Source organism: Parambassis ranga, chromosome 2 (genome assembly GCF_900634625.1).
Source record: "Parambassis ranga chromosome 2, fParRan2.1, whole genome shotgun sequence".
NCBI classification, from domain to species: domain Eukaryota; kingdom Metazoa; phylum Chordata; class Actinopteri; family Ambassidae; genus Parambassis; species Parambassis ranga.
In genome coordinates this window covers 42,768,811-42,796,023 of record NC_041023.1, presented here as the reverse complement: position 1 = coordinate 42,796,023, position 27,213 = coordinate 42,768,811, and the positions used below count along the sequence as shown (strand labels likewise).

Genomic DNA, 27,213 nt, shown 5'->3' with positions numbered 1-27,213 from the left:
CGGATACACAACCCACTGCAGCTACTACTACAAAATACTACGAGCAAAGATAACTTGTTTAGGCTTATAAAGCGCTTTTATACACATTTCTTCTGTGTTTTATAAATACATGGAAACAAATATTGCCAAATAATGCGAAATGTACTTGTAATTTTTTAGCATAACGCTCTGTGTGTTTGCGACAGTTTTTCTGCTTTACGTTGTCGATGTGGATCGACGTGGTTGCTAGGGGCTGGGTTCCTTGCAGAGCCCCACTATTCTGTTTTGATGTACTACTGCCTTCTAGTGGAGTAGAGGAGAAGTGGAGCCATGTACACTTGTTTCTGTTATCATAAAATAAAATAAAATAAAACAATACAAATAAAATAAGTCAAAACACAATTTTGGAAATATGTTTTTTTTAAATATACACATAGATACTATATCATTATAATATGGGTATATATAAGGCTCAGGCTACAGCTACCATGTTTGACATGTACTGTAAATCACAGTTGTCATACACAGTACACTTAATCACAGTTACACGAGTTTGACATAATTTGAATGCAGGTTTCATTCAAACATAAAAAGGCAATTGTTGGATAAGTGGTCACAGAGCACAGTAGAAATTTGTTGATACATCACTGATGATTTTCCTCTAACTGCTACATGAAACACTAGATATTGAATATTCTATTGCTCATGTGCTCTTATTTTTCACAGCACAGTTTACCCCTTGTGCACAAGGACACCCTTTAAGATGACTGTACAGGAACACTATGTGCACATACAGACAGCAGAAAAGTACAGCGGAGTGTAGACAGTTTTCTGAACTTCTGAACTGATGAGTGACAGCTTAAACCCTCCTTTTCATACCCCTCTAATACTTGTTGGCAAAATAACCGTTAACAGTGTGTCAGATGAGCAAGCAGAAGTACCTCTTTGCTATATATCCATGGATACAAACACAATAACCCATAGTTAGTTACTTTAATACTGAAGGAAAACCTTAAAAGGTGATTTTTGAGTAAGCTGTGGAGGTAGAAGGAGCAAAAATCAGATCAGAGAAAACTTCTTCTGCAAATATTCCATTCAGATGAATATATATGCACATGTGTGCTGCAATTCTTGTTTTTAGGTACCTCAGTATTCACAGTCTGAATACATAATAACATATTAAAGGATAAATCCACCCTCTTTACCACAGTTAGTGTTTTATATACAGCTGTTTCCCAGGTGTTTTGCCCCAGATGAAGCGTGTGATGAGACTTTTGTTCTAATACTCAGTCCATCACTGTATCTAATGCATCCTTACTGCGTGGTCGGAGCAGCTTGTTTTATCCAGCACTTTCACAGTCGCCTCAGTGATCCAAAATCTCCATATGATCAGACGAACACATAAAAAACTACAAAACTATTTTAAAAAAGGCTCAGAGAGTCGGGTTAATATTTAAAAAAAATAATAGCACAGTAATATTTGGCCTCATTGCTTTGCTTCGATTGTCTTGTTTGGCTTACTAGGTAGGGTTAGGAGAAGTCCCACACAGCATCTGCAGGGTCAGCAGAGGCTGATAGAGGAGCGTTGCCAGAGGAGGACGAGGGGGCAGGGGGGCTGGATACTGGAGGGTCCTCAGGGCTGGTGAGGGGCACTGCTGGGTACATGAGGCTGAGGAAGGAGTCTCTGGTGTGCCTCTTCACCTGTAACACAGCAGACAGACTCACACTCATTCACAACAAAAGCAACAAAACAACAAAAGCTGAGCCACACTACCTGCTTGAAGAAGGCGTGTGTCAACAGTTCTGATGCTGAGGGTCTATGGAACACAGAGCCAAGAGTTAAAGTGTGCCTTTGTAGTGTGTATGAATGTGATAGTATCTGTTAGCAGACCTGCGTTCAGGCTGCTGCTGCAGACACAGCTGGACCAGGTTGTGTAACGTGGCTGAGTGATTTTTGGGTCCAGGGCTCTGAGGACGGTCTGCAGGGGGAGCAGTGGTGCTGTGTGTTAGGCTTCCTGTGGCTACGCTCTCCCCAATGCCAGAGTCTACCCCGGACCGTGACACCTTCAGCCCACCCAGCTCTCCCAGAGGGAAGGGAGCCACGTCCAGCAGGCAGCAGTGGGAGCCACGCAGCTTCTGAAGCAGCATCTGTGTACAAGGATTAAACATTCTGAAGAAAAACAGACACAAAAACGGATCCTTTACCCAAACAGAGTATTACCTGAGTGGGGGGCATGTCCTGGAAAGGCACCCTGCCACTAACCAGCTCACAGGCCACGATACCCAAACTGTAGATGTCTGACTTCACCCCGTAACCATGCAGGTCCTGCTGAGGAGAACATTCAGAGGCTGAGGAGGTGGATACTCAGGAGGGGCTCATGTCTGATGGAATCAGTCCTGACCTGTCGCAGCAGCTCGGGGCTGAGCCAGGGCAGCAGTGATGGGCTGTGGTGGGGCATGTCGAACACAGCCCTCATCCTCTTCCCCTCACGCATCATACTGTAAACACTGTGGAGCCCTGAGAGGTAGACGCGTCCCTCCCCTGACAGCAGGATATGACTGGCCTTCACCCCCCTGATACAAAAAACTCAAAGTCATTCACAGTTTATTCTCTTATTGTAATGCATAATCTCATACTGTCTAATACTGACCGGTGAACATAGCCCATCCGGTGCAGGTACTCCAATGCTTTCAGCACACCATACAGCAGATATGCTATCAGGGATTCACTCATTCCATCTGGGAAATGTGTCTTCAGTAAGCTGTCTGCAGAGCCTACATGCAAAAAAAAGGGAGGCAATACTCTTTGAGAGTGCAATAATACAGTGCTGACCTTATTGGCTGAGGAGGAGCAGCAGTACCATAAGCCATGAGTGGTGTCAGGACCCACAGCTGGCAGCAAGAGCTGAAGACCAGGCGAGATGTAAGCAGGTTGGGGTGACGGAAGAGTCGGGACAGCAGGACCTCGTTCTGGATGGAGAGAAGCTTTTAAAACCACAAACATGTCCTTTAAATTAAATGTCACTGCAGAGGGTGCAGTTCACCATGAGCTGCAGCAGCTCCTCCTCCGTGCACTCATCTAGGTTGGTTTGTTTGACCGCCACCAGCTGCCCAGTAGGGATGTGGCGTGCCATGTTGACTAGGCTCAGATTATTGAAGCCCCTGCCTGTGACACAGTGACTCCACATGAAGATCATGACAAACAGTGTATGATGTTTGTTTTAATGCTGTGTTTATAGTGCTCTCACCCAGCTCAGATAGCAGCTGGTAGTGGGCTGGCTCAGCTGACAGCCCAGTGATGTCATCGCCACCTGCCGGGCCTTGCAGAGTGTATTCAGAACCGTCACAGCTCTGCATACATACATACACACACACACACATAATGCAATCTCAACAGAAAGCACACTTTGAATCACGTGGAACTGCATCCATATTTGGCTCCTCGTGCAGACACTCTGCCTCCACAGCAGAATTCATGGATGATGGCTACAGCACAGAGGGAGCCTGCTTTCGACAGGCGAGTGACCACCAGCAGGTGGCACTGTGACACTGTGCAAAAGGGGGGGGGGGATTTTTGCAGTGATGCAGACACACCTGCATAATGTGAATCACTGACATTCTTTGTGTCTGTATCACACACATTAATAGTTATTATGAAGCTGGTCAATAACACTATTAAATGTGTTATCTGCTTTAAAACAACAGAAATTTTAGGGGGAACTCTGGAGGAGCCTTGTCACAGAAACTCTATATCCCTTTAGATCAAAGCATTCTAGAGAACTGCAAGGTGACTCCAGATAACCCAACAAAAGAGTAATGATGATGTGATGCAACAGTGTGACATCTGTCTTCATGCTGACAGTGTCATGGCTACTGACCAGGAACTGGTGGCTGGTGTCCTCATAGCGTTCCTCTATGTCCATGGGCTGGACCTGAGAGTGGGAGATGCAGGAACAGTCCTGGTGAAGGGAGGGGGGGGAGCACATGTGAGACATGCCCTACAGGAGGAGGAGGAAGAGGAGGAGTGCAAACACAGAGTGTGGGAGTGTGGGGAGGCTGATGTGCTGCCTCGCACCACATTGGAAGGGTCAGAGATGAGGCAGAGAAGCAAGCATTGGACAATCTGAACTCATTTTAGTGGTGAGCAGGGTGGGAATCAGAGATGATAACAGGGGGACTGACAGATGTGTCCCAACAGAGCGAGAGGAGAGCTGCACACGTAGTTAGATGCACTCATTAGATATATATTAACTTTCATTAGTAAATGAATACATACAGAGGTGTTACACCTTTTAGACTCAGGCTTGCAAACCTGCAGAAATATTAGCTGTAAAACACTTCAAACACAGTCTTCACCGCAGAAAGCAGGTAACACACATCACCTAAAAGTACTCACGAAAAGCCAAAATCACTTTTAAAATAAAAATATTAATATAAAACAGAAAAAAGGAGCATTTAAAGACCCGAAAACTAACTTCACAGCGGTCATGATACAAAATGGATCAATCAGGATGTCAGCAGCATGTTGAACTATTTCACTTGTATATGCTACTTTTATTTACACATCACTGGAGCCTGACACTACTAATCTAACCCTCATTCTCCTACTAACAGCACTGATCACATGATTCGTGACTACTGGTCACATTTAAGCGACACGGAGGTATCAAGCAAAAAAACACGGAGCGTGACATTATTCTTACCAAGAAAGACATGGAGTCCTTTTGGCGACGGTAAAACCACAGGCTTTGGCATTCATCCGCTCACAGGCTGCAGGAGACGCGACAGCGATGGAAGGAGACAACAGGATGAAGCGCAGCAGTGTAATATGAGACAAACACACACACACGGAGAATTCGCCCCGCTCATACTAGAAAGCAGCCAGCAGCATCCATACATCCAGCCTCAGCCATTCATCAAATCGTCCGCTTACCTGGCTGCATCAGCTGATCACCGAGGGAGTCCCCGGCCAGCAGAGGCAGAGCTGCGGACATCAGGATGAAAGATGTGGGTGAATCCTGGATAAACAGAGTTGCTGATGAACAGTGAATATATTTTATAATGGCGGATTTGTTTATGGTCCACTAAAAGTAGGCCATGTTGATAAAGTCGTTGACTAGAGTCCAAAAAAATTAATAATTTCACAACACATCTATAAAATAATTGTCAGCGTTGCAGCCATGTTAGCTAAACCAGGTAATAGATATTAAAGACAGATAAATATTAAATTAAAGAACGATTATGCGTCCCATATTAGAAGCTAATGTTGGCTAATGTTAAAATACTGCTCTGGTAGGAGCTCTATATTACATGTAACAAACAGAAGCTACTTACCTTCTCCTCTCTGCTGCTTCGACGTAAACAAGTTAAAAACACAGAGGAGCGTTCGATAATCTTAACAATTTGTTGTTCATACAGATCACATTATATAATTATTAGTCTAAAGTATGATCAAGTAAGTTTTAATGTTAACAAAGCGCCGCACAATAACCCAACGAGAAGATATACCCGTTAAGGGGGACTTTTAATTTGACACAGACATCTGACGCACAATATAAACGTCACAGGCCAACTGTCACCACTTGATGACGCACTGAGCTGTTTGTCAGCTCCCTCCCTTCCTTCACCTCTATTGTTTGAGGGTTTGGTGAAGGGTTTGACAGACACCGCATGTACCTCTGGAATTACCCATGCTTTGGAATCATACTGAAACAGGGTGAGCTTTATAAATATTCAAATATTATATTTAATTTATATATAGATCTTTGCGCGAGGAATGCTGTCGGTTTAAGCTAGCGATGGCATCGTTAGCTTACGCAATGCTAAGCAACGGTGAAGCTGGCATCCGATCGCGAAGCCATCTAATGAGTAATATTTAATGTAAAGAATCTCCAGCGTCAATTTTTCCCCTGTAAATAAACTCTAGTTTTATAATGTAATAATACATGTTAGCTAGCCTGCTAAAGTTCGGCTATCCATCCTTTTAAATGACCCCCTTTACAATAGTTGTTACATGTTTCTTTCATAAAAACAATTTGAAAAATGATAATTGTCTTTCAAGGTTTCCATGTAAAACGGCTAAAAGCTTTGTTCAGCTTGTAGATAAAAGGGAGGTGGAATTCTGCTGGTAGTCAGATCAGATTAGTATTTGGGTAATTCCATTGGCATGGCATGATGAGGATGTTCCAGTCACAGATTTTTGGTTATGTAAATAAATCCTCTGGTCCAGACGGTGTCACATGCCATGTCCTATTTTTTGGCTTTAAGGTGAATTTTCAAGTCCCTGTCCAGTTTGCTCTGTAGGGTCTCAGTGCAGACACTGGTTTTATGATGCTGCACAGGTTGCAGGTCACTTTGGATTAGAGCATCAGCTGAATATGCAGCTCAGATTTGAAAGGATATGTTAGCAGACAGTCCCTGCTTGTGAGTCACTTTCAGTGCTGCAGCGGATTTTACCTTGCTGTAATGTCACATTAAGTGGTGGTTTCTGGGTCAGATTTTATTATCCAGGCTTTTAAAACCAAACAATGGTTGTGGATGTGTGTTATTCTACATGGTGATGCTGTCTGTCTGTGTTACTAGATGACTCACAGACACTGCCATTTACATTTAAGGAAAAGAAGAAGAATGCATTTGGAAGATGACTGTGCATACACTTGTTTCAAAGCCTAATGCAAACTGTTATACGTCCAGTATATGTCAGTCAATACCTGGGTCTTTACTGGGTCAGTATATCTGCCAGGCCTCTAATGGCAAGCAGCAGTAGCATTGCGTGCATCACATCTCCTTTAATCTCCTGTACTGTTATGTAAGCAGAGGTTGAATGTTGCCTAAGGACTCTCTTTACACAGGCATGCTCACTCATACACATGCATGTGTCTCTGCGTGCACAGACCAAGCACTAAGGTCAGTGATGCTGATGGTGGTGGGCGTATAGTACTTACTTTAAAAATATGTAGTTTTCACTGTTGCTATGCACATCCTGTCTCATTCCTCCAGCCATCCCTTTAAGGTCCCCATGGAGTCACTGCAACAGGAAGTGAGACCGGTCAGGCTTTCCCCCTCAGACCCCCCCAGAATCTGATGCCTCATTCAAAGCAGCTGAGCAGCTTTCTACTACTCTCTTCTTGTGGCAATAATTCTTAATGACTGACCTTGAATGGAGGTGAATAACAAGTGGCTGAATTGTCCAACAGCAGTCTGTGTATGGTCTTCATAATTACCTTCTCCAATCTGCCTCATTAGGTTTCATGTCCTCATTGCACATCTCTCCTCTGTTGCAGGTAAAGGGGTGCATAGGCACCACCCTTCAGCGCAAGAACAGGATGTGATGTCACAGCGATAGCGACTTCCGTCTTCTGTCCAGCTTTGTGTTTGTGTGGGTGGGGATTCTCCCCCGATCCCCAGCTCCAAGGACAGGACATGTTTGAGGTCAAACCCCGGGCTGTGGAGAAGAAAGAGTCGAGCACAGAGACAGGTTGGATGTTTTTGGATGCAGGATTTACAGTTTTAACTGCTGCTGTCACACTTCCCCGAGGCTGCTCTGTCTTCAGGCCTGATGCTATTATTAGCCCCATCTGTCCCAGTAAACCACATATTTGCTCAAGTGGAAGGACATTGGCTCGTACAGTGCCCAAGCCAAGAGAACACACACACACCCACACACACTCGGTGAAATGCTTCCTCAGCCCACGCTCAAATCTCAAAAGCAGCCATCATCATTTTCCTGCTTAATATTTAATGCATGTTTTTTAGTGAATATACTTTGTTGATATGTTCTCTATCCAGACGAGGGGCTGGGCAGCAGTGGGAAGCACTATGGCTCTGGCTCAGTGGGCTCTGGTTCGGCCGGCTCCGGCTCTGTGTACCTCTCAGACAGCCAGGACTGGGTGGTGTCCCCGAGCTGCTCTCCAGACGAAGGGCCTGTCCAGAACAACGCCATCTCCCCCCTACTGGCTGAGGAGACGTTTCGCTACATGAGTAAGTGCTTCGGGAAAAACTGCTGCTCATGCACAGATATAGATGGATAAATCACCACTTTGTTTTGGTGTCTTTTGATTGGTTAAGCCTGCAGTGACATCATTGAGCAGATGGCGCATCTGAGTGTGTTAGGCACGTGAGGGACTCATTTTATACAGTGCAAATCCAGTTCAATTACAATCACAGGGATTTACAGTGGATATTATTTGACACAGGGGTCGTCATTGTGTCTGTTTGTTTGTGACAGTGTTTGACACTGTGAGTGTGTGTGTGAGTGAGTGAGAGAGGAATCTAGTGATCCAGCCAGAGTTAAGTGCAGCTGAGTTCAAAGCCAGGGCCGGAGTCACGGGACAGACAGTGATGAGAGAGGGGGGGGGGTGAGCGGGGCTGCAGAGAGGACAGATAGAGGCAGAGGACGAGGCAGTAGACAGCAGAGAAGGACTATGCCGGTGTTTAACATCCACAATGAGGAGGCGTACGATAACTTTGCCATGGAAGGTGAGTGCAGATGGCACTGTACTGCAGTATGTGTGTGTGATAGCCAGAGAGAAGGGGCGAGCTGTAGTCATGTTGGCAAGGGTCAGACAGAATGAGACGGGTGGAGGGGAAAGTGTTACTTGAAAGACAGGAAGTGGGCTGGTCTCTGTGTTGTTTACATTCAAAAAAAAACTTGTGGTATGCGGGAGCAATGTTGGAGAGGCACAACGTCCTGCGTTTGTTTGCTTTCTGCTTTTGTGTCCTCGAAAGATTTGTTTGTGTGAGAAAAGTCGTCTTCAGTGACTTTGACTGAAAAACTGCAGCAAAGCCACTTTCAGAGAAAAACAGATTGCGGTGCACGGCAGGAACAGGCGTAATAATGAAATGAAAGAAATGTGTGTCGCACGTGCAGGAGAAGGGGCACAGTGAGGGAGGCTTAGTTTCATATTCCGGTTTGCCCCACTTCTGTAGAGTATAATCAAACACAGCATATAAATAGAGACCTGCAGAGAGGCAATGGCATGTAAATATCTAAATGGCCCCTGCTCATCAGAAATATAAATATAAAGTGATATGTGAGAAGCATGCTGAAGCATCTCAGGTGTGTTTTTGTGTCGTGGTGTGAAATTGGAAGCGAGAGCTGTAAAACAAAACAGCAGACAGCTGCAGCTGAAAATATGTCTAATACAGTATCTGCAGCTGGAGTTTATTGGTGCCAAAAGTCCAGACGGCTACGACTTAAAGGGTCCAGAGTGCGCCTACCCCATGAATCAATATCAAAAGGATTATCCTCGTTTTACACTTTGAAGCTGTGCAGTCACTTTGTTTTTGTAAGTCATTCATGTGTGGTAGATCACGATCAAATCCAACAAGGGACACAATGACGCCACCATGTTCCATCCAGCAGGTAAAGGGACAATTTATGTCTGTGTGACATTGTATCTAGAGTGTGTGTTCCATTACTGTCTTCCTGTATCAAACAAAGATAGCTGCTCAGCGGTTATTTTTACTTGCCTGGTTGTTGGAGGAGAGTGCAGCGTCCACATCCAGAGGTCACAGTGGGCCTCAGATTACTGCACTCATCTGTTCTGCTTGTTGCATTTAATCCTTTGCTGAAATGGAAACTAAATCTGAAAAAAGGAAAATCTATCAGGACTTGTAGTTGTTATTTTCTCTGTATCTGAAATTAAATCAGCAGTTCTTCCTGATGTTTTTTTTTAACAGACTAGATGTTGTTAGGCCAGTGTCACTTTTCTTTGAACAGGTGGAACTGGGAGCTGTGCAGCGCCGCTGACACCCACTCAGGTGCTAAAAGTGGACCAGACTAATTGATGTGTAGCTCCTCTCGACAAACTAATGTTGATTTATTAAAGCCTCAGCTTTCACTCTCTGCTTCTCACTTCTCCCTCTGTGATGCTCTGTCCCTCCTGCTGAACTGTTCCTTCTTCTCTCCGTCTCTCACTAGCATATCTTGCTTTGGAGCCTTCTTCCTATTCCCATCCCGGCTCTCAGAGCCTCTCCAAAGGTATCACTCTCTCTCTCTCTCTCTCTCCCCCCTTACCTGCCTGTTCTGCTTAATAAACTCATTTATCTGCAGTGTTTGAGAGCGACTTAGACTGGGAGCACCTGTATCAATTTTCGCATGTAGATAACAGCAGATAAGACGTTCACATAGCATAGATCTGCTGTAGATGGCTTGTAGTACTGTAGCACTGATTGCAGCGTGAGTGGTCTCTTTTTGACTAAATTAAAGTGAATGTTTCTCTTACATTCAGACCACTAGCAACCCCACTGCTCGTGTTGTTTGAATGTTGTATTAAGTAGTAAACTTGGCATGTTCAAGTTGTGTGTCTATTAGTTTTAGAGTGATGTGGTGCTTTTGTGTTTTTTTTTTAGTTTTTTTTTTAATTGTTGCTTGTTTGCACATTTGCATGCACATACCAGAGTGTGTTTTCTGAGTTGCATGTGTAACACTGTTCCTTCTGTGCAGTCCTCAGTGCAGACCGCGTGGAGCAGATGACTAAGACTTACAATGATATCGAAGTGGTCACGCACCTTTTGGCTGAGGTAGGTGTTGATTCATTCGACACAAGTGTAGGCTCTCTCCATGAAGAAGCAGCTTTGTTGACCCTGGGTGTCGTGTGTTGTTATTGGACAGCGGGACAGAGACCTGGAGCTGGCAGCTCGGATCGGTCAGTCACTTCTGCAAAGAAATCATCTGCTGCAGGAACGCAATGAGGCCTTAGAGGAGCAGCTAGCACAGACTCTGGACCAGGTACAATAATGTACATCAGCTTATCTTATTAGAGAAATTAAATGTTTCTACTACAGGAACTGAAACCCACCTCCTCACTGTCCAGGTCCACCAGCTGCAGCATGAGCTTAGTAAAAAGGACGAGCTGCTTCGCATGGTGGCCAGTGCCTCGGAGGAGAGCGAGACCGACTCCAGTGTGTCTACCCCCCTGCGGCAGCCTCAGCCGCTGGGGGGGGCCACCGCCGCTGCCGCGCTCAGCCAGCTGGAGTCTCTGCAGAACAAACTGCAGGAGCTGGAGGAGGAGAACCTGACACTGAGGTCTGAGGTAGGTAGTTCTCAGGAAGTTATTACAGTCCTGAAGGAGACGTTACCTTTGTGGTTGGTGTTATAAAAGTTTGTCTGCTTCAGGCATGTCAGCTGAAGAGGGATACCATCTCCTATGAGGAGAAGGAGCAGCAGCTAGTGAACGACTGTGTCAAGGAACTGCGTGAGTCACACATTCAACTCAATTACAGGTCAGAAATGTAATTTTATTATCTCATGTGGCATATACCTCGTCTCAGGTGAGTCCAACACCCAGATGGTGTCTCTGACAGACGAGCTGTCTCACAAAAACGAGGAGCTTCTCAGACACCAGGAGGAGATCGCTCAGCTGCTCTCCCAGATTGTAGAGCTGCAACACAGAGTGAAGGAGGTAGGCACAGGTTAACTACAAACACGGACTGTGTGTGTGTGTGTGTTTGTGTAAACCCTGTGTTGTCTTTCTAGCTGGCTCTGGAGAAGGAGGAGCTGAGGATCCACCTGCAGGCCTCCAAAGATGCCCAGAGACAGCTCACAGCAGAGGTGCAGTCTCACACAAGCACAACAAACAACAAGCTGCTATGTGCATTTTTTGAAGACCGTGCAACTGACAGTTTTGTGTGTGCGTATGCTGTAGCTGAACGAGCTGGCAGAGAGGAACGTAGAGTGTGTGGAGATGCTCCACGAGTCACAGGAGGAGATCAAAGAGCTTCGGAGTAAAAACACTCCCTCTGCCGGGCTGAGACGGCATCTTTCCTACGGCCTCTACCCGATGGTGAGAGTTCAACTCAAACACAGTTTGAGTTTAACTTTGCTCAACACAAGGAGAACTCAGAAGCAAACTTGTGTCTGTGTAAACAGGACTCCCTGGCAGCAGAGATCGAGGGCACCATGAGGAGAGAGCTGAGTGTAGAGGAAGAGACCGCCTTTCAGGACCAAAGGTAACACCAGCACCATCTTAAATGGAGCCTCTCATTCAGTAGTCTACTTCGACCTTTGACCTTTGTCCTTTTCTCTTTGCAGAATTTCTCAGAAGCGAGTTTTCCAAACAGTCCGCTCTGTCAAGGCCACTGCATCGCGGCCGGCTTCAGCCACACCTCCCATCCCTGGTTCTGGTCGGAGCTCTCTTGTCATGACGGCACAGCCCTTCCAGTCTACTGGGTGAGTGATGAAGAATAATGGCTTCCTTCTCTGGAAGAAGTGTCAGGGTGTCAACATGTGTCTGTGTCTGCAGCGAGGAGGTGAAAATGGGCCAGCCTGGCTCTCCAGGAGGAAACGACCTCACCAAAGCACTCCACCGCCTGTCACTGCGGCGGCAGAACTTCCTCTGCGAGCGTCAGTTCTTCCAGACGGAGCGTGAGAAGAAGCTGCAGGCCGTGGCAGCAGCGGACAAGGATGGGGAGGGCAGCAGCTGCAGCTCACCAATGGGCAGTGTGTTCTCCTCCTTCTCCAACCTATCAGACATCTCCTTCAGCTCCAGTGTTTTTAAGACGTTCCTCCCTGAGAAGCTTCAGATTGTCAAACCCATGGAAGGTATATTATCAGGTCCCGTTTACTGTTTCAGGTTCTGTTACATCAGTTCTACAGCAGTCTTACTCATTTTACTCCTCAGGCTCCCTGACACTCCACCACTGGCAGCAGCTGGCCAAACCTCACCTGGCCACCATCTTGGACCCACACCCAGGGGTAGTGACCAAAGGTTTCCGCCCCCTGGCTCAGGATGATGTATACCACCTGTCTGACATGGAGGAGGATGAGGAGGACGAGGAACAGAGAAAGATGGCTGTCCTGGAGAAAGGTGTGGCAGAGCGGAGTAAGGAGGAAGATGATGAGGAAGAAGAGGAAGGTGGGATCACGTTCAAGGTGCGCTGTTCATCCACACCTGAGGAAAGAAAGGACAGAAAACATTCAGTGTCACCTCTCCCCGTCACTCCTCTTACCGTCACCAACCTGACATCACTTGGGACACCTGTTGCGTCCTCCTCAGTCCAGTCAGACCTCCTTCTAACACCCCGTCATGTCACAGAGAAGTCCAGCCCATCGGCTCAGCCTATTCCAGGAGCCTCTACAGCCACAGTGCAATCACAAAGTCAAGTCAGCACCTCAACAACAACAACAACAACAACAACAACATCTTTATCTGGTAAATAACACTTTTAATATTTAAATAGAAGCTTTCAGTGTGTCAAAAACTCGCAGTCTGAGTCAGTTTGATTTGTGTTCAGTTCAAAACCCAGGAAAGTGTCAGAGCTCCACCTTCTCCACCTACACCTTCACCACCTGTCGCATCCTACACCCGAGTGACGTCACACAGGTCACCCAAAGGTACGTTCACAGGACAGATATTCAACAGCACACATTTAATTCACATCTCTGCTTCATCTTTTGTGTTTGTCTCTGTTTTCTAGTTCTCAGTCACCCCTTTTGGCCAACACCCCCAGCTCCATGAGGACCGGGCCCAGCACCCCTGTGACTCCCTGCAGACTGAGCCTGGGTGACTCTTTCCCCCTTCGACGGTCTGCTGCGCCCCCAGGCGGCCTGGCTAAACTAGTCCTGGAAAGGGGTATCTCTGCACAAGTCTCCACTGACAAACCCCCTTCATCCCCGAAGCCCACAACACGCCAGCCCCTCTTCCGCCTTCTGCCAGGCACACCACCTAACTCCCCCTCCCACTCACCTCCTCCCTCCCCAGTGCCACTCGAGTCCCGCCAACACCCAGCTGACAATTTCCTTGCATCACGGCCCGCAGAGCTTTTTCTCCAAGACGTTTATGGGTTGAACCTGGGCCGTGCCCCACATCCTGACCTGCCAAGCTCCTCCCAGGACACCCCAGCCCTAGTTTCCTCACCTAAGGCAGGCCGAGCCAAGCCCGACCCAGCCAATGTGGGCCTAGTGGAGCGGCTGCGGCGGTTAGGATTCACCAAGGTCCTTCACGGGTCAGAGTCTGACGCCACGGTGCTGCGCCAGGATTCTGCAACTTTTGTGTCGGCAGGCGGGGGGAGCCTGCTGGACGGCCTGAGGCGCAACCAGAGCCTCCCAGCTATGATCGGCGCCCAAACTGGAAAGCCATCCGGACACCGTGCACCTCTCCCTCACCCCACCTCCTTAGCTCTCCCCCCACCGTCATGGGGAAACTTAAAACAGCATCGCCGGCATCTTGCTTCAGTCTCCTACCCCTCATCAAGCTCAGCCAAACGCTGAGGTGGTGGAGGCAGATAGACCTCCCCGTTTTGCTTTTTGGAGAGAGAAGTCAGGGCATCAGTGGGCAGAACAATCCTTCCTTTTTATGACTTCATTTTTAAGCACAACTAAACTGACTGTTTTTAGTGATACCGCGGAGTCTGTGTTAGTAGATGTCTGCCATGATGCTAGTAAAAAAGGCCTTAGCTTGTCTCCGAATTAAGTTTTTGTGTTTTGTGTTTTAGTGGTTCTTCTGCGAGGCTTTGGGTATTCAGCTACAGGGAGAGGAGAGCAAGAAAGAACAATGTGTAAGTGTATGAGGGTTTGTGGAAGTGGATTAGAAAAGAGTGAGGAAAGGGTATGAAAGCAAGTCCGGTATTTATCAGAAGAGAAAAGAAGACGGTGAATAGAGGAAGGCTGAGTATCCAGGGTTTTACTGCTTCAAGGGCTTGTTCTGTCGTGGGTTGGAAAAGCTTTAGTCTGTATCATGCTAAAGGACATCTGCCTCACTAACACAAGCCTTCAGAGTCAGAAGAGACGTTGCTTTTATTACTTCAGGACTAGCTAGAAGACATTTAGCTGGTTTAACAGCATACTGCCAGGCTAATCTCGTAGTCGGACCATGCCAGTTTTAATATTATATAATGGGTTTTTCAGTAGTCCTTTGTTGCACGGATGTCTGGTAACCGTCCATGTGCAGCTGCCTGAGCGTCTGCATGAAAAGCAACGTTGCCTACAGGTCCCAGCATGCACCTGTTTGGCAGACAGGTGGGGCCAGGCTGAAAGGTCAAAACCAAATCAAGACGCCAGGGAGGCAGTCTCAAGAAAATAAACAAAAAAAAAGGGGTCTGCCTTTTCCTTCAGGTCCTGGCGTTTTATGTGTTTTTTAACAGTATGAGGCCTTATGTAGAAGCCAGCACTGTCCTGATTTGGTTAAGCCATGTTTGTATATAGTTGCACTCAGAAGGGGTTTTAAGGTTGTGCTCATTTGAGGATCACTGCTCAGTGTCACAGCACTGGTTTTCAGTTTTTAGCCATCAAGCTTGTCTCAGGCCTGTGAGGCCTTCAGGGTCAGAGTTTTAAGAGGGGGAAAAAAACCACAGATTTTAGTTGTGCATCACATCCAGGTTTTCTGTTTGTATCAGTACAATATATTAGATTATTAGATATAGATTTTCCTCATATTATAGTAATAATGAAGCTTTGTGCGTGTCTCCCTGTGACCCTTCAACCTTGAGACTTGCTGCTCCTAACATCCATTAATCTGTGACTGCACTTTTATTTTTTATTAACATATTAATAAGGAAAAGCTTGCATAATGTGTGCCTGTTACAATGCTAACATTTTGGTGTAAGATTTTCATATATGTTATTATTATTATTTTTTTTTTGCTTTCCACATGAAGGGAATCCAGATCAAGCTATTATTTTTATTTTTGAAGAATTTTCAGGGTTACATGTGATGCATTTAGAGCTCATTAGCAGCAATGTATTTAAAAAAATCAAGTAGAGAAAGTTAAAAGAAGGCACATCCAGTGATCTTTTCCATTCAGCGGTCAGATCCAGTCTTTCTTTGTGAAGCAGTTCAAATATCAAATATCTGAGATGACTTCATATCTCTCCCTCCCAACATCATCATCATCATCCCTCCGTGACCATTATTCAGTTGCCTCTTTTTTAAAATAAATCAATGGAAACTAAATGTCTGTCTTCCTGTGTTATTATGATTCATGTCAAACTGTTCAAATGCTTTTTGAGATATTTCAGTCTGAACCAAAATAGATCAGATCAGAAACTTTGACTGATTTTCAGTGTCCATGAGTAGTTTCAGTCAGTGTGGTCAGTCAGTCGTCCCTCCTGCAATCTCACATCTGACAGATCTTGATGCTATCAGAACTTGAGGTAAACTGTCCAAGTGCGAAGTCCAGACCCACCCCGACTCCACTCCCCACCCCAAAGGCGGCGTACAGCGGCTGAGTGAAGTTGGCGCGGAAGGTGTGAAGGTGTGTCATGTTTTCAGCTACACTGTAGAACGCCAGCGTCCCCGCAGAGAGGTCCAGATAGATGCCCAGACGTGGGGAATAGGTGACCGGTATGTCCTTCTTCTCATTGTCGTGCATGGCTGAGCAGCAGGTGTCCGATAGCTCCAGCGTCCAGGACTGAGCATTGTAGCCGAGTCCTGACCTGGCATCGGAGCCCTTCCTGCACATCGCCCCGTAAGCTACGCCCATGGAGGAGCCGCGGCCTCTCCACTCTACCTCCCAGTAGCAGCGTTGTGTATATAGCGGACTGTGGCACATCACCTGAGTCCAGCCGTCGAAGCGCTGAGGGTTGTCGGGGTATGGCTGCGCAGCTCCCTGCAGGATGGCTTTTGTGTTGCCCTCGGTGAGGGTCAACCGTTTGTGTGTTGTGTTTGGGTCGAGGGTCAAGTTTACAGCATCTAGAAAAAAGATTTGGTGCAGAATTGTTTACATATTCTTAAATAATTTCACAGAGAATTCTCTGTTGTCATGGACACAGATCTGTTTTGTAAAGTCAGTGCTCACATTGCAGGAATTCCTCTCTGGTCCTTGGCTCTGGAGCTTGGATGCTGTCGATGTTTATTTCTCTCACTGAAAAATCAAACACGTGATTTTCATGATTTTGTGTATTTACATTGTTTTTATTATAATAAACCTTTTTTTAAACTCACATGCAGGAAAGGCAGGAGCATGATTATTGGCATCTGGGGTGGGGCAGTCCAAGAAGAGACTGGGGTTAACTGACCAATAGGAAAGCAGCATTAGACACGCCTGTGTTCAGTCATTGACCGTGCCATTATGACACATTCAGTTTGTATTTACAGCCATCTTACCTTCTGTTGGTGTTTCTGACAGGGCAGCCATCCCCCCTTATGAATGTAAAACAAATAAATTCGACCACACTGACATCAGCTTTATGTCCTATAAATGAGGACTTTTCTACCACACAGGACTTACATGGATTTCCTCCTGCAGACTCTGTGTTACTGGCTGGAGCAGCCTGGGCCTGGTTAGCACCACGGCGATGGGAGCGGAAGATGCTGGTGATTGATGACATACGACTGAAACCTGATCAATGAAAAACAGAGCGTCACTTTCTGTTTGTCAGAGCTTCACTATTAAAAAATAACAGAAACAATGTGAACACACCTCCAGTTGAAGCTGGAGCTGGAGCTGGAGTAGCAGGGACTGGAGTCGGAGCTGGTGTTGCTGCAGGGGCAGTTCGGCTCTGACTGGACCTGCTCCAGAGAGACTGAGACTCCCTGCGGCTGGGGGTGGGGCTGGGTCTGGGCTGGAGGTTGGTCTCCCTCCCTATTTGAGAGACATGTGAGGTCAGGGTTTTTTCCGTGGCTTGAGTACAAACTGATCTGAGCTTACTTACCTGTCTCTCTTTCCTCTCTCCTCTGTCGGTCCCTTAACCTGGGTGAGTGTGTGTTGCCTCGATCTACAACAAGGAAAACACATTTTTAAACCTACACACACACACACACACACACAAAATTTTTCTACAACTTCCTCCAAGCTAACAGAAGCCAATTCTCACCTCTTGGTGTGTCTCTGCTCCTCACATCCTGACTTTTGAGGCCTGTACCTGAAGCAGAGACATTGTCTGTCATGTCACTGAGCTGCTTTTACTATTGTCACATGTAGCTTAACAAATATGTACAGTACCAACTCCTCGTCTGTCCGTACTTCGCACTCCAACTGAGATACTGGGTGTGGAAGCTGTAGAAAATGATTGAAACCATTATGAATAAAGTCATGGTGGATTAAATATAGGCAGAAAAACACTGAACATACCTGCTGAACGGGTGTTTGTGCCACGGGAACCCAAACCAGAAAACACTAGAGAAAGAAGAATCGGTGTCTTTCTTTTTTTCATTCTCTTTGTTCAGATTTCAAAATAAAATACAACACTCACATTTAAATATCCCTCCTTTCTGTCCCGTGCTCCTGTTGGCTAAATGACATGAGCAAAGTCATAGTTAAGTTTAAAGTTTCTACAAACTTTTTATTGAAAAGAAGGCAACGAGTGGAACTCACCATCTCCAAGAGTGAACAGTGTGGTGTCGTTGACTGAAAGAGAGCAGACAATATGATGAAAAAAGATCCTTACCACATATGTCAGTAAACAGGAGTGACCAACCTTGTTTGGTGATCTTGCTAAGCTCCTGGTTGCACAGATCCTCCACACGCTCTTGTAGGTCCAAGATGTAGTCTCGCACAGGCTCAAAAGAAGCATCAGGATTGACGTGCACTGAAGGCAGATCTCCAGACTCGAGGGGGCTGCACATAAACTCACAGGTCTGATGGAAAAACGTGAGAACCATAAAACTCCAACCTTGAGGCTCAGAAAATCACTCATCACCAAAGACTGACTAGTAGTCAGGTAGTTCAACATAAATGCCGAAACCCGGGATCGAACCAGGGACCTTTAGATCTTCAGTCTAACGCTCTCCCAACTGAGCTATTTCGGCTGCAAAAAAAACAAACATGGCAGCCAACCAGTGTGAAAAAACAACTGAGCCTGATTGAAACAGAAACCCCCATCCCACACACAGACAGGCTGAAAGCAACTGGAGTTTCAGTTTAGACGACTGGAGACTTTGTAGGTTTTTAGTTGAGGCCATCTGTGGGTGGTGACTCAGTCGATACTCACATGGCTAACAGCTCATTAACAACCCAAAGCTGACATGAATTGAGGCGTGAATGGCGCTGAAGAGGGATGTCAGAGCTGTTGACTCCCTTTCTGATTTGTACCATGTGGTGAAAATGCTTCAGGGAGCCTACCTGCAGGTAGTGGATGTGGTCTTCACAGCAAGCCAGGTCCTTCATCTCAGTGTCCCTCTTCTTCAGCTCCTTTATCTCAGCTTCAAGTTTGTCAGCAACCTCCTGGGCTTGGCCCATTTTCTCCTGGCTGGCCTTATCCAGCACCTCCTGCAGCAGCTCCTGTAGACGCTCCACTGAGCGCTGCAGCTCCACCAGCACCTGCTCTGTGTCATCATGCACCTTGCCTGTAGACTGCTGTTCAACAAATACACAGCTTTAATAGGAAATAAAAAGCTTTCTATGCTGACAACTCTTCTGCTTTTTACAAACCTTCATCAGCTCCATCATCTTCTTCAAGTCCTTCAGCTCCTGCTCTCTGTCTTTAAGCCTTTGCTGGTTCTCTGCCTGCATCTCTGTTAGTACTTTCTGCAAGAAGACACAACAACCCCATCACAAACAAATCCCACAGACAGGCACAAACTCAAGGAAGCGCTGTAAGGGTGACATGGCATGAGAGGGTGGAGCATTATGAATGTACAGGAATGTAGTTAGGAATGTCTTCAGCCTGGCTAGGATGCACAAAAGGAAGAGAGGACGACACCTTTAACAGAAACCTATTAGACACAACAATGGAGAGCTTACAGGAGGCCTGCTAGAAGGCTGAACCCCTCACAAATGAAGATGTTTAGTAGAAATAAATACTTTATGGTTTTGACTTGTGTACCTGTCTCTCCAGCCTCTCAGCCTTGGTGGACACACAGTCGTGGCCTTTATGCTGGTTACTGGTGCACAGCCAGCAGACGAACACCTTACACTGGCGACAGAACAGCTCCTGCAGGTACTTGTGCTGGGTGCAGATCTTATCAGCCAGATTGCTTGTGGGTGCGATGAGCTCATGCTGCTTCAGGGCCTTCTTGGTCTGGTGGGGCTTCAGGTGGGCCTCACAGTAGGAGCTCATACACACCAGGCAGCTTTTCACTGCTGCTCGCTCCTCTCCTTTGCACATGTCACACAGCACAGCTGCGGAGGACAGCTTTCCTTTGGATCTAGATGAGGAAGAGGAGGAGGAGACCCCACGGGCACTGCGGATAGAGTCACGTACATCAGATTTGAGGTTCCCTTTGCGCAGCTGCTCCACAGCTTCGGCCAGCATTGTGTTCCTGGAGAGTGAGGGCTTAGGGCAGAAGGTCTGGCGGCACTGAGGACAGCTGTAGATCCCTTTGGGGTCATCCTTGCTCCAGTAGTCCTTGATACAGGCCATGCAATAGCTGTGACCACATGGGATGGTGACCGGATCATTTGGGAGGTCCAGACACACGGGGCAGTTAAACTGTTCCTCTGTCCACAGCTTGGCACTCATGATGACACAATCCACAAAACAAAGAACAGGGTAAGCTCTGAAACAGAGGAAAGAGATCCAGAGACGTAAGAAGTACAAGTGTTTCACCTGGACACACAGGAAGAAAATGATGTCTGTGAGGTGAGAACAGGCAGAAGTGAGCTGGGTGGAGCCAGAGCCACCAGGCAGGTTGAGCAAGATAAACAAGTGTCAATGGAAAACTGCTCAATGCCAGGAACGACCAATCATTATCATTTATTACAAAGGGAGTGAGAGGAATCATGCACTTATGTTTCTTCCAGTTCTGGGTGAGATAACTTTACTTGGGTTATGTTAATCTGTGGTTTTAACCATTGCGTACAGTATAAATAAAATGTTTACTTCAACCCTACAATAAACATCTAAAGAGCATTATTAATTTTATACATTTTTACAAAAACTGTAATTTACTGTATAAATAGGCAAATTATGTCTAAATTATAGTCATACCGTTTTACAGATGCTAATTGCAGTGATTGGAGCTGACCACTATACATATGTGGCCACTAGATGGCAGCAACGCATCTCTTTCAAAAGTAGTCCGTCAAACTAAAATAACAAACCCGGAAGTACACAGCATGGAATCCTCTTGTGTTACTTTCTACAGTGTAGCATGAGCCGCGTTTAGCTAACTCGTCTCGTACATCTGAGTTCGTACAGATGTCAAATAAACCAGTTAAACGTCCGGGGGTCGGGGTCGGGGTGCTGGTGACAGACTCTGCCCACCCAGGCTGTGTTCTTCTGGGGAAGCGGAGGAGTGAAATGGGCAAAGGGACGTACCAGCTCCCCGGCGGTCATCTGGAGTTCGGGTAGGAATCCATTCATAAATCTGATACAGCGTGTGTATTACTGAGTACAACATTTAAACATGTTATAGATTTATACTGTTACATACAACCATTAAATGTAATAATAATGAGATGTATTTTAAATGGAGTTTGGTGTGTAGACCTTTCAAAATAAAAGTCCAGCCATTTCAAGAGAGGATGAGCACTTCATACATTAAATGTCTGAATGTATAGAACACGTGGGTGGATCTGACATGTGACCTGCATTAACGCCTTGTTGTGCATGTGACTTTTTTTTGTCAATGAAAGGGAAACGTGGGAGGAATGTGCTCACAGAGAGGTGCTGGAGGAAGCTGGTGTGCGTTTAATGAACGTCCGCTTTGCGTCAGTGGTGAACTCCATCAGACTGGAGGAGCAGTACCACTACGTCACCATCATCATGCAGGGGGAACTGGACAGGAAGCTGTCAGGAGAGCCACAGAACCTGGAACCAGAGAAGAATGAGGGTACGTGAGGTAACGCTGCTGTCTATTTAAGCACCTACCTGAGCTGAAGATGATGACGATGTGGCCTTCTTCTTCTACTTTGGCAGGCTGGACGTGGACACGATGGGATGAGTTCCCTCCAGAGCAGCAGCTCTTCCTGCCGCTGGCTGGCCTGAGACAACAAGGCTTCCAACCATTCAGAAACACACAGTCTGAGCCCTGAAAGTGTCTGTTACAACCTTCTTTACAACATTTGTGCAAATACAGAAGATAAGCTGTGCTTTTTATTGATGTTTCAGAACATTCAAACATTTCTTTGAGACAAGGATGAATTATTATTGATTTAATAGATACTTCCACAATTTATACATCATAATTTATGAGAGTCTGATACAGACTTAAGAGCTGAAAGCTGGGGCCTCATATCACAGCTCTCCTCCCTTACATAAGGGAGACGCCAGTGACACCCAGTGCCAGCAGTGCGGTCCAAAAAGTGGCAGTGGCGGTGGCGGCTGCAGCATTAAAGGTCATGTCGTGGGCGTAGGAGATAATGTGCAGTGCGCCGCTGTACGCCTCCTCGCAGGTAGGCTGGATCTGATCCTGGGGAAGCTCGAAGCCGAACGTGCCATTATCCCTCAGCTCAAAGGTGTAGGTGAAGGGGATCCCCTGCATCCGAGCCCAATCTCTGGAGGAGCCAGAGTTGGGGTCTGAGGAAATAGTTAATCAGATTACTGGCAGTAAAATCAAAATCAAAACGATTATCAGGGATGGGTACATACACAAGACAGCTGGTGAGGTTCCTACAACATATTCCTTTCCATGGACCCGACGGATGGCTTCTGCTGCACCGAGCCCCACCTCCATCTGAGGAGCCAGACTTTTAATTAAACTGTTTCACTGCAGAATGCAGAATTCTTCTTTTTGTGTCCTGCAAGCTCATGCTGTTTTGCATGTTGTTGCAAGTCAGATAGGAACAACAACCACCCGGGGAGCACACACACTGTCTCTAAATGACTTTTCAACTGCAGAATTTGACACTTTTGCCACAGGATAATCCAGTCTCATCCATAGAAGCCTGATGTGACTCTGCAACCTGCCAAGATGAAGATGAATGTTTGGTTTCAGAGAGCACACTAGCTCCTCTCTGCTACACCTTTGGAAATAATCCTGTTTGCATAATTCTCTTTGGAAGACGGCTCCAGTAGGTTATTACCTGCCTAAGTCTCTCCTTCCAGGCCTTCATTTCCCCACTATCAGTGCTTCACAGCTCTGTCTCAGCAGAGCAGGTCTGACCAGGCTTAGTCGTGTTAATGACATCTGTCACACTGCCATGGAGTGTATACGCTGTGTGAAGTCCTAATGCTCCATACACACTGTATTCAAAACCCTGAAATCAATTTAACAATTGGCTCATTTGTAATGTGGGTTTTGTGATCTGCAGCTGAGTTTCTATGGCAATATTGTGTTTATTAAGGTGGACGTATGCATACGGAGCCTTCAATGCTGTGTATCCTGAGATGTTATGATGCCATCATTGTATGTGTAAATGTAAATACCAGCTCATTGTAGTTGGGGGCCATGATGTTGGGGTGTCCATAGGGAATCAGGAGCAGCTGGCCGTAGGAGTGGATGGTGAGGAAACACAGAAACTCGTCCTTTAGGTTTCTTATAAAGTCCGTTACGGCTCGGGTCTCGGGCTCAGACGAGGCTTTGGTGCCACAGTAGATGTTTGAACAGCAGTCATCTGAGACTCCGACCGCTGTAAATGCACCATCACACAGTATTTACAATACACAACTAGTATGTACCAGTTAGAGCTACAGATTTCACCAGAGAACACTCACTGCCCCAGTTGGCATCAAAGTTGCGGTTGAGATCGGTGCCATAACAAGAGCAGCCTGCGGCTCCTGGCGACCTGTTCTTCCTCCACAAGCGAGTCTGATTGGGTGAGTTATAAAATACATCATGCATCAGAAATATTTCTTTCATTACATCCTATTTAATGTCTCTTCATTATCTAATCATATCCTGTTGACCTGTGGCTTAAGTCCTAGAGCACAAGTATTAATTAATAAATATCCATCAGATACGTGCACCGACCGTGCTATTCTTCCAGGAGTAGATGTAGCCATCTACATTGAGCACTGGCGTGACGTAGAAGTCCATGTTATTCAACATTCTTTGCATTTTCATGTCTGTTTTGTAAGTTTGCAGAATCTGTTTTGATGGAGCAAAAAACAAAAATATCAGGCTCATTTTGATAAAGTGGAGGATATAGGACGTGTGTAAGTGAAGGCAAGCGTCCTACCTGTCTGACAAAGTACTGACAGAAGGCTGGAGCGATCCATTCCCTGGCATGTATGCCACAATCCATCCACACGGCTTTCTTTTTGAGCCCAGTCTTCAGGCCAATCTGGAAAAACACACTCAAACATCAGCACACACTAACATCCTTCTGTCTCCTTTATCATTTGAAATTCAGATTACCTTGAGCAAACTAATAGTCCTGTTTTCATAAGAACGTCCATAGTCCGCAATAGTCACCACAGACGGGTTCTCCTTCACCATCTGATTCATCCAGGCAGTGATCTGCAACCGTTACATGTTAGAATGTGTGTGTAGTGATCTGTCAAAAAGTCAAAGTGTGTGTGAGGGCAGTGACTGGAGCTTCTCACCTCTGTCATGGGATGGTATTTGTAGTAGTCATACTCAGCTCTGTTGCATAAAAATACAGGATTTATTTTTCTCATTTAAAGGATTATTTACTACATAAAACAAGTGGACTACCAGCAAGTCACATTAGGAGGGTAAAAGCAGAGACATCTGGCTAAAAACTACATCTGAACTACATTTTTAATCATTTTTATATTTTTGACTTTTACATAAAATTAGTCAATGAGTCATTTTTTAATATAAAACTCACCTCCCTGTCGTGGCTGCTCCCACTGTTGAGAGCAGCACCACAAAGCTCAGTCCAGCAGAGTTAAGCATTGTCACTTTGTGAACCCAAACTGATTTCAGGAGAGTCTTTTAGGAGACATGCATCAGATAAAGATGCACCTTTGCCTCAGCCACAGACCACTGAAAGCTCACATGTTATCACTATGTTGGTTAATGTTTAATCTGAGTTTAAAGCCATAATTAGACCTTTTGGTTGGGAAGCTAATTGATTCAATGGACATGAGCTAAACTGCTAAGCCTTGTTTACAGTCTTCAAAACACAAGAAAGTGCTGCTGTTTTGTTGTAAAAGCCACACATGGAAATATGTTTTTATAGTATAAACACAGGACATACAAGATTACAAAAGATGTGGGAGAAAAAGTAAAGAATGCACTCCTGGTCCAAACAGCACATGGCCATAAAAACATAAAAGCTGCACATGTTCAGGTTAAGGGTGCACGTTGATATTCTTTCAGTTAACATGTGTTTATGATTATCTATCCTGTCATTTATATTATGATAATAAGACGCTATAAAACATCCACTTGTACAAACAGGTGACTGTAGTGCCTTTGTGGCTTTAAACGTAGATGCAGTAACTGACCAGCAGAGGTCAGTAATGTTTCATACAGAGCTAACAAGCTGTGACTGTGATTGACACATGATGGCGCAGAGAAAAGCTAACACCTGTCCACCCTATAAAGAAGGATGTATTTATCCCAACGGTCAACCTCCTCGTTATTTAGACAAGTTGCTGTAACAAAACAAACGATGTCGCCTTTCCTCACCACGTCCACGGTGTATATATAAACCAGTCCACTGAGATTAATTAGTGTAGGAGCGCTGTCTTCTCTTCATTCTGAGCTCTCTGTCTGCGTGGTTTGTACCCTGCCTGTAAAACGCTTTGCGTGTTAACAACGCCCCAGCAAACCCAACTCTTTGTTCCTACTCTTTTTGCTGACATGTGCATCGTGTCTATTTATGAGCTGCTCGTAAGATATAGAGACAAGACCTGTCCCTGTGTTTGTGTCCCAGCACACATCACAGCCTCTTTCCTCATAATGATGGATGAAAGCCGTAATGCTTTTGGATGAGAGAGCGACTCAGAGCCGTCTGCATGTTTGGAAACACCTTATCTCCACTAATAGCAACTTAAATTTTGTATGTGTGCTTCCCTTTAGTTTTACTTCAAATCCTTTATAATCATTGCAGCAGCATTTGATTTATGAAGTGCAGTAAACCTGTTGAAAAGCTGTGTCAAGAAGTAAATTATGTCTTATAGCTGCATTTACATGTGCATGTAAGTAGGTGTTTGCCATCACTTCTCTGTCAAACTCCTGACTTCATTACTTGGAAATGTTTCTTCCTCTTCTTTTTGTAACATGACACTGAGGTGAATTCACTTCAACATAAAACAGAGATCAAGTTTCGCAAGATAGTGTCAACTAGCTGAACGTTTTGGCTCTAAGTTTATGTGAAGTGTTGCCTAAAAAGTTTGATATCATTGTCATACTTGTTTGTTAAGTATGAAGCCAGGACACGGTCAGCTTATCTTGGCATTAAGAAGAGGAAGCATGGGGAAAACAGCTGGCCTGACTCTTAGCTCACTAATTACAGATAAAAGAAACCATTGTGAGCTTTAGGGTTGTATCTCTGAAAACACGTTTCCCCTTGATACACCATACTAACATACTGCACCCTGTACATAAACAGAAATATATTAAATATGGTAATTAATGAGCCTCAGAGGAGCTGTGGGGTGTTGTTTATGTTAAACTGGGCTCATTAAGAGTATGAGAATATCCCTTGGCAACAGAAATCGTCAAACTAATGTCAGTCAACTCGCCCTCAGGTCCTTGTACAGCTATTAGGTAGATTTCCTCTCACATGGCAAGGTTGTGACTTGTCAGCTACATGTTAGTCCTGCAGTTGAAGAGATAATGAGAGCTGGGATTATGCATACATGAACTGGGACTACACAAATCAAAGGGGAGCCTCTGAAACTTTGAGACATTCTGAGCGCAGCGAGGCCTTGGCAGCAAAGATCCCTCTTCTATCAATGTGAGAAGCAGATTGCGGTGGATGATACATTCACATCATCTGTTACGGGTTTCCTAACCGTCTTCTTGCCAGAGACCCCTCTACATAGAAAATCAGATGGTATCAGAGCTTCGTTTTTATTATTTTGATGTGAAGATATTTACAAATGTTGAAAAGATTTGGATTCAAAAGTGCCAACTGTGAAGCAATGAATATTTAACAGAAAACTCGAGATCATTGATTTAAAATGATTCTAGGTTTGATCTTTATGGACTGTAAACCTCTGAAGAGGCATTAATTACTGTTTATCCCACTTCACTCATTACACCTTTAAAAGATCAATCAGGTTGTGTTCATTTGATCAGATATGTAATTAGAGATAAGTAAGTCGAACCTAATGACTCGTCCCATTTACTGGGACAAAGGGCTTCATGTATGTTGGTATTATTATGCCCTGGCGAAATCATGAATCGTCACCAGATTTTGGCGAGCCACAGAGGCCACGCCCTTTAAGTTAGAAGAAAGCTTTTGATAACTTATGATCAGCAGGTCCTTTAGGTGACCTCCAGCAAATTTCAAGTCAATCGGGCTAAATCTCTAGGAGGAATTCGCCCGCATACCA

General features: G+C 45.4%; 5 protein-coding genes and 1 non-coding gene across 13 annotated transcripts; 2 read left to right on the top strand and 4 right to left on the bottom strand.

Moving 5' to 3' along the window:
- Positions 1-443: 443 nt before the first annotated feature.
- On the bottom strand, positions 444-5,525 carry stradb (STE20 related adaptor beta). Of its 4 annotated transcripts, none has more exons than XM_028400621.1 (13): positions 5,314-5,525; positions 4,913-4,997; positions 4,683-4,749; positions 3,858-3,938; positions 3,228-3,330; positions 3,024-3,145; positions 2,841-2,949; positions 2,631-2,754; positions 2,382-2,553; positions 2,201-2,305; positions 1,871-2,127; positions 1,754-1,796; positions 444-1,680 (listed from the first exon to the last, which is right to left on the bottom strand). In XM_028400621.1, exons 3-13 carry the CDS (start codon positions 4,692-4,694, stop codon positions 1,510-1,512), a joined length of 1,299 nt encoding a protein of 432 aa, XP_028256422.1. In that variant the 5' UTR covers positions 4,695-4,749; positions 4,913-4,997; positions 5,314-5,525; the 3' UTR covers positions 444-1,509. The 4 variants fall into 4 exon arrangements, with proteins under 4 accessions (XP_028256422.1, XP_028256421.1, XP_028256423.1 ...); XM_028400620.1 differs by having other exon boundaries at positions 4,913-4,963; XM_028400622.1 differs by lacking the exon at positions 4,683-4,749 and having other exon boundaries at positions 4,913-4,963.
- Positions 5,526-5,558: 33 nt separating this feature from the next.
- Positions 5,559-15,871, top strand: trak2 (trafficking protein, kinesin binding 2). 5 transcript variants are annotated; one of them, XM_028430012.1, is made up of 19 exons: positions 5,559-5,695; positions 6,831-6,885; positions 6,992-7,144; positions 7,263-7,456; positions 7,768-7,959; positions 9,902-9,961; positions 10,427-10,503; positions 10,595-10,711; positions 10,797-11,015; positions 11,099-11,177; positions 11,254-11,384; positions 11,459-11,533; positions 11,628-11,765; positions 11,852-11,931; positions 12,014-12,151; positions 12,225-12,523; positions 12,603-13,133; positions 13,216-13,315; positions 13,399-15,871. In XM_028430012.1, the coding sequence occupies exons 4-19, from the start codon at positions 7,402-7,404 to the stop codon at positions 14,189-14,191; spliced, it is 3,084 nt and encodes a 1,027-aa protein (XP_028285813.1). In that variant the 5' UTR covers positions 5,559-5,695; positions 6,831-6,885; positions 6,992-7,144; positions 7,263-7,401; the 3' UTR covers positions 14,192-15,871. The 5 variants fall into 5 exon arrangements, with proteins under 5 accessions (XP_028285813.1, XP_028285804.1, XP_028285793.1 ...); XM_028430003.1 differs by having other exon boundaries at positions 6,979-7,144; XM_028429992.1 differs by lacking the exon at positions 6,831-6,885 and having other exon boundaries at positions 5,569-5,695; positions 6,979-7,144.
- On the bottom strand, positions 15,836-20,404 carry trim25l (tripartite motif containing 25, like). The gene is made up of 16 exons (XM_028430032.1): positions 19,684-20,404; positions 19,290-19,385; positions 18,981-19,214; positions 18,337-18,496; positions 18,234-18,266; positions 18,112-18,150; positions 17,991-18,035; positions 17,862-17,915; positions 17,734-17,781; positions 17,572-17,634; positions 17,340-17,501; positions 17,148-17,258; positions 17,024-17,059; positions 16,862-16,930; positions 16,716-16,781; positions 15,836-16,609 (listed from the first exon to the last, which is right to left on the bottom strand). The coding sequence occupies exons 1-16, from the start codon at positions 20,317-20,319 to the stop codon at positions 16,035-16,037; spliced, it is 2,427 nt and encodes an 808-aa protein (XP_028285833.1). The 5' UTR covers positions 20,320-20,404; the 3' UTR covers positions 15,836-16,034.
- On the bottom strand, positions 18,595-18,667 carry trnaf-gaa (transfer RNA phenylalanine (anticodon GAA)). The gene has a single exon. It is a non-coding gene; the product is annotated as a tRNA-Phe (tRNA).
- A 490-nt stretch (positions 20,405-20,894) lies between the features above and the next one.
- Positions 20,895-21,890, top strand: nudt15 (nudix (nucleoside diphosphate linked moiety X)-type motif 15). Its single transcript, XM_028397194.1, has 3 exons — positions 20,895-21,146; positions 21,435-21,631; positions 21,718-21,890. Exons 1-3 carry the CDS (start codon positions 20,998-21,000, stop codon positions 21,831-21,833), a joined length of 462 nt encoding a protein of 153 aa, XP_028252995.1. The 5' UTR covers positions 20,895-20,997; the 3' UTR covers positions 21,834-21,890.
- A 141-nt stretch (positions 21,891-22,031) lies between these two features.
- On the bottom strand, positions 22,032-24,742 carry LOC114428607 (carboxypeptidase O-like). Its single transcript, XM_028397180.1, has 9 exons — positions 24,534-24,742; positions 24,286-24,325; positions 24,098-24,199; positions 23,919-24,023; positions 23,711-23,827; positions 23,455-23,548; positions 23,167-23,369; positions 22,390-22,474; positions 22,032-22,317 (listed from the first exon to the last, which is right to left on the bottom strand). The coding sequence occupies exons 1-9, from the start codon at positions 24,599-24,601 to the stop codon at positions 22,052-22,054; spliced, it is 1,080 nt and encodes a 359-aa protein (XP_028252981.1). The 5' UTR covers positions 24,602-24,742; the 3' UTR covers positions 22,032-22,051.
- Between the last annotated feature and the right edge of the window lie 2,471 nt (positions 24,743-27,213).

Excerpts from the sequence above, each read along its gene's own strand:
- stradb (XM_028400621.1), bottom strand. Across the intron at positions 2,306-2,381 it reads GCCCCGAGCTGCTGCGACAG|GACCTGCATGGTTACGGGGT; the intron begins GTCAGGACTGAT and ends TCTCCTCAGCAG. Across the intron at positions 2,128-2,200 it reads AGGACATGCCCCCCACTCAG|ATGCTGCTTCAGAAGCTGCG; the intron begins GTAATACTCTGT and ends CCTTGTACACAG.
- trak2 (XM_028430012.1), top strand. The coding sequence starts at position 7,402 with ATGTTTGAGGTCAAACCCCGGGCTGTGGAGAAGAAAGAGTCGAGCACA. Across the intron at positions 10,504-10,594 it reads TCACGCACCTTTTGGCTGAG|CGGGACAGAGACCTGGAGCT; the intron begins GTAGGTGTTGAT and ends GTTATTGGACAG. Across the intron at positions 11,016-11,098 it reads ACCTGACACTGAGGTCTGAG|GCATGTCAGCTGAAGAGGGA; the intron begins GTAGGTAGTTCT and ends TGTCTGCTTCAG.
- trim25l (XM_028430032.1), bottom strand. The coding sequence starts at position 20,319 with ATGAGTGCCAAGCTGTGGACAGAGGAACAGTTTAACTGCCCCGTGTGT. Across the intron at positions 17,916-17,990 it reads CACAAACACCCGTTCAGCAG|CTTCCACACCCAGTATCTCA; the intron begins GTATGTTCAGTG and ends CATTTTCTACAG. Across the intron at positions 16,610-16,715 it reads CAGAGAGGAATTCCTGCAAT|ATGCTGTAAACTTGACCCTC; the intron begins GTGAGCACTGAC and ends TCTTTTTTCTAG.
- nudt15 (XM_028397194.1), top strand. The coding sequence starts at position 20,998 with ATGTCAAATAAACCAGTTAAACGTCCGGGGGTCGGGGTCGGGGTGCTG. Across the intron at positions 21,147-21,434 it reads GGCGGTCATCTGGAGTTCGG|GGAAACGTGGGAGGAATGTG; the intron begins GTAGGAATCCAT and ends TGTCAATGAAAG. Across the intron at positions 21,632-21,717 it reads GGAACCAGAGAAGAATGAGG|GCTGGACGTGGACACGATGG; the intron begins GTACGTGAGGTA and ends CTACTTTGGCAG.
- LOC114428607 (XM_028397180.1), bottom strand. The coding sequence starts at position 24,601 with ATGCTTAACTCTGCTGGACTGAGCTTTGTGGTGCTGCTCTCAACAGTG. Across the intron at positions 24,326-24,533 it reads GGAGCAGCCACGACAGGGAG|AGCTGAGTATGACTACTACA; the intron begins GTGAGTTTTATA and ends TTTATGCAACAG. Across the intron at positions 22,475-23,166 it reads CCCCCAACTACAATGAGCTG|ATGGAGGTGGGGCTCGGTGC; the intron begins GTATTTACATTT and ends CTGGCTCCTCAG.